The sequence below is a fragment of the Odontesthes bonariensis genome, chromosome 6 (genome assembly GCF_027942865.1).
Source record: "Odontesthes bonariensis isolate fOdoBon6 chromosome 6, fOdoBon6.hap1, whole genome shotgun sequence".
Classification (NCBI taxonomy): Eukaryota; Metazoa; Chordata; class Actinopteri; order Atheriniformes; family Atherinopsidae; genus Odontesthes; species Odontesthes bonariensis.
The window spans coordinates 16,427,771-16,436,326 of NC_134511.1; the positions used below are offsets into that span (position 1 = coordinate 16,427,771).

The following is an 8,556-nucleotide window of genomic DNA, read 5'->3' on the forward strand; positions in this document are numbered from 1 at the left end:
TGTTAGCTGTGGTGTTGTATATAGCAACAACGAGCCTGCTGGGAAATATTTCTAGCATTTTGTCCACTTTTCAAAACAGGGTGTCCTGAGAAATTCGACAAATCAACATCTTTACAGTTTATCAAAATAACTGATATCATCGATCGCTTTGGGTTAGTTTGACAGCTCTGTCATAAAATAACATGTGTTTTCTTTGACTCTATGTCGCATTTGCACCTCTTGCGAACTGGCACGAATGTAGCATCAATCAGGTGTTTTCTGCATCCTTGACCGAAAGTAACGTTGAAGAGTGGTGGACAAATGGAAGTTTTTTCCCCCCAAAAGCAAAGTTTTGGTTTCACTTTTTTTTTTTTTTAGACTCACTAATTAGCCTAATTTTAATTTAGATAGGTGAACTAGGTGTCTAAACTGTGGGTCGTTTCTGTTCATTTTCAAACTATGTGTTGGTCCCCGATCAGACTTAGCCTAATCCAGATATGAGTCGGGAATTTGGCATTAAATTGTTTCTATTTAACATTCACATGAAAAAAGACCGTAGTCTATTAAAAGACATGCCATGTCTTTTTTTAAAAAAAACCTCACATGCTTGTTTAGATACAATCCATCCAGTTTGCTCAGTAGGATGACCGTCATGGCTAAAAGCAATGACCGTCACATCACACCACTGACATCTTTACCGCTGCTGTCCGCCACCATGAGACCAGTCACCCTTCATAAAGCCTTTAACCCTGTCATCTCATACTCTGTCAAAATCCATCTCTGTGGCTCCCTGAGCAACGAGCACAAACTATATTAGTTTGTGGGAGAAATTCTTTCTTCGACAAGACAAGTGAAATACCGTTACACTGTTGTTATTCTCAGAATTGAAACAGTCCGAATAAATCTCTCCATGATAAGTTGAGAAAAATCTACATTAATGCTCCCAATAGTTAGCAAAAAATATATTGATGTATTCTGTTTGCATAGAATGAAGACATAGTTGTTTTGACATTCTTGAAAAGTACTTTTATTTGTTTTATTTGTTCATTTTAAATCGGTACAAACCCGTCAATGTGGTGCATTTCAATGTAAGATCAAACATTTAAGAAATGTGTCAAGTATTAGCACATACAATAAGTTAAAACATGTCACAAAAAAGACCAGCGTGTACAGCAAGAATGTTTTATCTACACAAAACATCCTAAAACAGAGTAGGCCTACTGAGAGTTCACTGTATTTTTATTTTTTCATTCCTTTTTTTTTTTTTTTTCAATTTTAGATTTCTGCTCCCGTCTCATGCAGACGAGACTGAGGCAATCCTAAAAAAAAGTGCCGGCTCATTCTGAGTGGGCACTGTTTTCTGCTCTGAAAATTCAATCCACATGCACAGTGCATGCCTGAGACCCAGTGCAGTAGGCACACTGTCAGCGTGGTGCGTGTGTTGTGGACTGGTACCAAATAGTTAACCCAATCTTATGAATAACCGTTTGACATAACGCAACATCACCTGAACACAATAAGGTGTGCGTAAAGACACACTCAATGAAAACGTAAATACACGATTGTTTGGCTCTCAGTAATTAGTGCCTTTATTCTAGAGATCATTACAATATTTTCATGAATAGCTGATAAAATCCTTTTGAATTAACAAGATAAACAACTCAAACTCAAGTTTTTTTCCCCTTCCATTTGTCCATTGGTGTTGTCCTTTTATTTCTTATCAGTATGAAGTCACGTTCATCTCCATTTTCTGGCATTTCAGGCCACGTTCTTGTTTAGATCTAAACCGCAGGAACAAAATAAATAAATAAAACCGGAGGGAAAGGGCCACAGGGCGGCGCTAGGAGAGGGTGTTTGGAGGAGCAGGGTTTGATGGGGTGAAAAGTCACTAAGTGAAACTCATGGACACTGTGTGCTCCAGCGCTTTGCGCCTCAGTGACGCGATGCTTGTCCCTCTCCACATGTCACTGTCCGGGGAGCTACACAGCTGCGGGGAGCCCGATACGTTCGTGGGGCCAGAGAGAGAAGCCGACATTCCTGGGAAAGGCGACTGGTAGAGGTGGGACTGCAGACCAGAGCCATTGGACAGGCCGTTGGAGAGACCCATGGAGTTTGGTGGCGGGCCTGGACCCAGGCTGCACTGTGACAGAGATTGTGCCATGCCAGGTTGGCGACTCAGAGCCGGCGGGAGCTGAAGCTGGGACACACCTGGCATCCCCGTGGCCCAGCGCGAGTCGTTGGCGTGGAAGGAGCACAGGCTGTTCTCCATGGCGGCCGCGGCAGAGAACTGTTGTAGGCCGGGTGTAGGGAGCAGCGTCCCTGGGGCCCGGAAAACGTTGGTGGTCTTCTTCCTTTTCTTCCATTTAGCGCGTCTATTCTGGAACCAAACCTGAAAGCAGCGAAACAGGACGTTCACAACCAGAGAAAACGAGGAAGATTATATCTGAGTGGTATTTGATCTCAATTAGGACCAACGACAATTAACTGATTGGACTTTCTGTTGCCACAATTAAGCTATCATGAAGCATGATATTACTAAAATCTCACCCTCATCTGGCAAACAGTAAAACCCTGAGAAATGACGGTCACATTTATGGCCGGGCAAACTAAATAAAAAGTAAATAGACCTTCCCTCGGCCATTGGCGGAAACTAATGGAATAAGGCAGATAGGGATTGCTGTTCAGAACACGGTGTAACTCATCGCCCTCAAACTCTAAAAGGCTCACAGCCTTTTTTTAACATCCCGAGACCCTTCTCAGAAACAAACAAATACCTACCAATGGTTAAAAACACACGAGGTTCTTAATTGGAATTTAATTCAGAAATAGACCAACAGAGTGGTAGGCGTGCTGTTTCTCAACAATACTGTGTCGAACATTTGCGTACAAATTTTCTTTCTTAAAATTTACAAGCAGATTAACTGAAAATTGCCTTGAATGTTGTGTGGGTTTCCATACGAATGGCCGGTATCGCTGTACAGTCACTGAGAAAGAAAAGAAAGGAAAACATGCCCACCTTCCATCGGCTTCTGAGAGAACCACAAACAAGCCAACCCACACTGCTTTAAAAAAAAAACGCAAGAACGACGCGTCACCTTCGGGCTTTATAAAGATTTCATCACGTTTGGGTGTGATTAATGCGCGCGCGAGGCCGAGAGTCGATGCCACCGTATTAAAAGTGAAATCTCGCTCTCATTCCGCTCAGCCAGCCGTGAAACATCGCCCAAACCCATTACACTCGAGGGGGAAAGAAAATGCAATTTCTCATTCCATTAAAAAAGTACAATATATTCTTGAGTCCTATTAAGACGTCGCTGATGGAGCATTTTAGAGGAGAGGCTGTGGAGGCATGCAAGGGGCCAACACGCCCACCGAAGGCTGAACTTGCACTTTCTGCACTAATGTTTACCAACAATGAGCAGGAGCCGGCATGCACGGAACGGCTCGGATTCTGCACAGCTTAGAATAAAGAATTGATTATTAAGGTGACTAATGATTATACTGTTTTTATTGCTATCACTGGGATAATTTGCATGAATTTCACATCACTGGTTAATAACCCGTTCACTGTTATAAATAAGATTGAAATTGGTTGATAATGTGTTTGGTTTATAATAGCCTGGTATGTTCCAGACCACTTGTTAAAAAAAAAAGAGAAAAGTAGTGCAATTGTTATCCAGTTTGTGTTGTACGGTGCAAAATGGATTAATATTCTACTATCTGCTAATTACAAACAGTTAGATACTATTCTTCCCATCTCAAAAAACAAAAGAGAACAAACAAACAAAAAAGGTTTTGAAGGGAAATTCTATAACAAAATGGACTATTTTGATCCAGGAAAAGGTTTTAAGAAAAATGGTCCAAATCCCATATATACACTGCAACAAAAATACACGATAATACAAATAGAGGTTAAACAGCATATGTTTCTTGGTTTTTGAGGACAGTCTCCGGAAATTGCGTTTCAAAATATTTTCTGTTAATTCTGAAAGCCAACTGAATGCTTTTCACTGTGTATGAAACAGACTCCAGATTGTTATCAGCAGATGAGAAATGTTTCAGCACCCTGGACAGAGTCATTTGCATATCAGATGAGCTACTGTTCTTACACTTAGATATTGTTTATTGTCAACTTCAATTTGAACCATTAACTCAATCAAACAACCCAATATTGTCGGATCAATATGGAATATTATTTGAATATTGGAAGATGGGTAAATTACTAAGAGATTTTTAAAGCCCATGTTGAAATTTTCACCGTTGACATGAGGCAGATTATTTTATTCTCTCACTTAAATTACTGTATACAGGAGTTAGTTCGTTTTAAAATTTCAAGAATTTACACCATAAAAATGTGCTCCAAAAAGGGAATTATGAGAACATTGACGAAATTACGAATAACTAAAAATACATGGAGATGAAATAATAAAAAAGATGTTCTATTTGCCTGCGGATGGATTTATCTGTGGATTATTTTAGACATTCACAGACCTTAAAGAAGCAGATTTGAAACCAACGCCACACCCATCATATCATATCAGCTGAACCGTGTAAAATCGTGCACACTGCACAGTGGTGTACCTGAACTCTGGATTCGGTGAGGCCGATCCTCAGCGCCAGTTCCTCCCTCATGAAGATGTCAGGATAGTGTGTTTTGGCGAAGCTGCGCTCCAGCTCGTTGAGCTGCGCCGGTGTGAAGCGCGTCCGGTGCCGCTTCTGTTTCTGGCTCGCGGACTGACTGGAGTTCTGCTGAGGCTGCTGCTGCTGCTTCTCCTGCTCCTTCCCGTTCACTTGCATGCCGGCAGAGTTTGATCCGACATTTGCGATGTCTTCACCCGGCAGGAGAGTGGTTCCCTCTACAGAGTCCGAACCAGGGGCCATGTCTCCCGGATGCCCCTGGTCCGGCACTCCACCTCCCAGACGGCACTTGAGAGCTTCTCTGTGTCCAAGTAACTCTGCCGCATCCTTCATCCCTGAGATTACGGTGAGGAGGAAAAGATTTGAGTACGAACAAGGCAAATCTTAATGCAGGAGCTTTAGACAAAAAATAACACAAAATACCAATTCTTTTTAGAATATGATGCTTTAAAGAATAACAAATAAGATCGTGCTGGACTATTTTACACCGTAATTTTTGCTGTCAGGTCAGATTGCTGATAAATGACAATAAAGAATGGCTTCGACTAACAACAAATCACTTAACGGTTAACACAATTAACTTTCTAGTCTATTTATCTTTTCACAACTGTAAACAAGAAGTTGAAATCTTACACTGGAGTTTAGGGCCGGAGTTTAGTGAGGATAACTCACCGAGCCGAGCATCCAGGAGGTCGGCATGAGAGAGCATGGCGTACCGCTCCAGGGCGAAATGCGCTCCAAAAAAATCCTACAACTTTGGGGCAATTTAAAAAGTATATATCGTCTAAATGAACGAAAATTCGGTTTGTGGTTAAAAAAGGAGGTCCCTTGCATTATAATGTCCTTTAGAGCGACGGGGAGGCGCTTATTAGTTGAAAGAACCCGTGAGCTTCCTCAAATAAGAGCCAATCAGAGCAGGAGTCTGGAAATGTCAGCGACGTGACTCCCCCCTTTTAACAGAAAAAAAAAAGAAAAAAAGAAACGTGCGCGCACATTGGGATGCGCGCACGAAACGCTACAATTCAATCCTCTGCCATTCCATCCACTGATTTATTAGCTTTTCATGCTCAAATTATTCCATGTTAAACATCTTAATGTGTTTGTTTAATCTCATATAGCCCATGCCGTGACAGGACTCCTGGATATACATGTAAAGTGATAGAGGTGAGCGCATGCGAAGGCTGTATTTTGTTTTGCTCATCAACATAAGATCGTGCAGGTATTTGACCCAAAAATGTGATGCCACCACTGGATTGAGCCATTTAGACTCTCTACAAACTGTAAAGCTACGATTCGATATTTCACAAATGAGAAAAAACATAAAAAAAACTAATTTAAAGTTGTTTAACATACTTGTGTTTATATTTATATATATTTTTTACATTAAAGAACAAACGTTGAGTCTCCTCATTGAGTCTTGTGTTAGAATAAAAAAAAGAACATATATGTTTGTTATAAGGAGAAGCAGACCACCTCTCAACCCCACGGAACCCCGCTTCTCTCTCGTCCTTGGATCACAAACAAAACAAATATAGCTCCCATTCCCCCATGGCAGGTGATTTGTGGAGACAAATCGAGGAAATAAATAAATAAACGAGTACAGATGGATTTAAACCCTGTTAGTGATCGGCCGCTTTAACTCCTATCGACTTTTCATCAGCACGGGTGCAATTAAAGGTATTTAGGCCTGTTTGGTTCAAACAAAATCAGACGTGGTGGACCCTAAACGATTGTGCCCCTTTAGTACCGCTCCATGAGTAGGTCTATTACACAATTAACAGGACAGTCATTGATCTGCGCTCCACTCCTACGTCTCCAGACAGTGCTGGTTAGAGAAGGCTTTTGGCAGATGTCAGGGTGAGCCGGGTGAATAGACCACCGCCTGGGACTAAATGGGTTTCTTTGCAGCCGCACAAAGGAGGCGTCCGAGCGAGGACCCGTCTCTCTTTTTTTGTACCACATGGAGGCAGCTCATCTTTTATGCCCCTCAACAGCAATCTGCCGGGACTCAGGGAAGTAGCCTATATGTGGCACAGCGTGAAAACCTAAGGAAATGGACCGGTGCATGGTCCACAGCGATGAGGAAAGCTGTGTCCAGCTCCCCGAAGTTCAGGAGAAGCAATCAGCAGCTACAGAGGCTCGATTCAGACGTGTAGACCAGGGGAGAGAAGACAGGGACTCTGTGTTGGGAGTTGTCAGGCCACACCGGCGTATGTGAATGGCCTGCGCCGGGAGAGATGGTCGGTATGCTTTGGAGGACGTTGATTTCCAGTTAATGCTCGAGCGAAGACAACCATGAAAACTCTACCAGAAAGGTCATTTAAACATGAACTAAAACTGCTCTTGATTTAGAGGACTACATTTGAGGTCTATTTGAATAATTTAATTTTTTTTTTATCTAAGACTATTTGTGTGTTATGATTGTTATCCATCTATAAAATATTATCTTAATAAATCGGTTGCAATAACTAAGGAAATTATAGTGACATGAATATTACAATAATTACAGGTGAGTAATAGAGCTTTATATAAACAACAACAACAATAATAATAATAATAATAATAATAATAATAATAATAATAATAATAATAATAATTTTAAAAATCATAATGGAAAACAGACATTTAAATTTATAATCTGGGCATGGAGATGTGTTTTTTCTCTTTTAAAAAGTTATTTATTTATTTGTTTTTGTATTTACTGAGCCTAATCAGGACCTACATGAGTGTGGTTTGTTGTGGTGAGAGCAGTCTGGATGGTATACATCCCCTGAGATGTCCGATCCTCAGACTGTAACTTATTGCTGTAATAAGAGGAACCCACTTGAAGTGGGTCTATGTCTCACTCAGCCTCCCTAACTGGACCACATCAATCTTCCCCAGTAAAAACACGCTCACATACGATCCTCCCGGGTTAATGCGGCGCATCTGAGTGCGGAACGGCTGTTTACACGCGAGGAGACACTTTTAATGGAAGCGCACCGACAAACAAATGCAATTTTGTAGAGCAATTTCAAAGATCAAGAATTCCGTGTCCACCCTCTCCGCGGTTTTTTAGCAATCAAACTGCGTTAAATCCATTGCTCATACGGGTCTTCGCAGAACAAGTTCGAATAGTACTAACAAAAGGCAGGTGTCGGGATAAGATTAGGATTCTTCACACCACAACCAAATTGTAATATGCGGGCCAGGAGGTGAGCTGGTTGTTTCTTATGCTGAGGCCTATTGTATCCCCTCGCAGGCATCTGCATTCACCCACTTATGGAAATCTAAAAAGAAAATCGATTTTCCATCTGCAGAAACGACCCTGTAACAAATCATACTGTGGTTTTGTGCAGGTGATTTGATAGTCAGAGGAATAATAGGTAGACCAATAAATGTGTTGCACCCCAGCACGAGAGAGCCACAGACAAGCAAATCCATTAGAGGCTTTCCTCTTCGGCCATCCAGCCTGACTGCACCACTCTGCGCATCTCATCCCCCAATTAGGCCCGTTGCCCCCCGCCTGGTGTCCGCTACTGCTTGATGCGGTGCACAGAGTGGTAATCACGGCATCAAATAAAATAATCAGCAAAGAAGAGCGATTTCCTTAATGAGAAAGAAGAGGCGTGTGTCACGGAGAAGGTGACGTGGTGGCGCCATCAGTGTATGTTGAGGGGTGTGTGTTGTTTGGGGTAGGGGTATTAAAATAGTATTGGAAACCATGTCATTAAAACATTGGTGATCAAAGTCTCAGCAGCTTTAAAAAATACATCATTATTTCTGCTGTTAATTGTTGACCTCGTGCTCAGGTGGTCTATGTTTAGGATAATCTGTAAGAGGCAACAGCCTCTGAGTCAAATCATATATATTTGCATAAAAACTCGTGGCAGTCAAAATATAACCTAAAGGTAGAATGTATCAACATGTTGACTGGTTGAATATATGCAAAGAAAAGTG

The 8,556-nt window shown here is 41.6% G+C and overlaps 1 protein-coding gene across 2 annotated transcripts; it reads right to left on the reverse strand.

Annotated features, from left to right (window-relative positions):
- Positions 1–990: 990 nt before the first annotated feature.
- On the reverse strand, positions 991–5,439 carry LOC142382866 (homeobox protein orthopedia B-like). Of its 2 annotated transcripts, none has more exons than XM_075468994.1 (3): positions 5,290–5,439; positions 4,561–4,952; positions 991–2,368 (listed from the first exon to the last, which is right to left on the reverse strand). In XM_075468994.1, exons 1-3 carry the CDS (start codon positions 5,324–5,326, stop codon positions 1,868–1,870), a joined length of 930 nt encoding a protein of 309 aa, XP_075325109.1. In that variant the 5' UTR covers positions 5,327–5,439; the 3' UTR covers positions 991–1,867. The 2 variants fall into 2 exon arrangements, with proteins under 2 accessions (XP_075325109.1, XP_075325108.1); XM_075468993.1 differs by having other exon boundaries at positions 5,251–5,439.
- Positions 5,440–8,556: the final 3,117 nt, after the last annotated feature.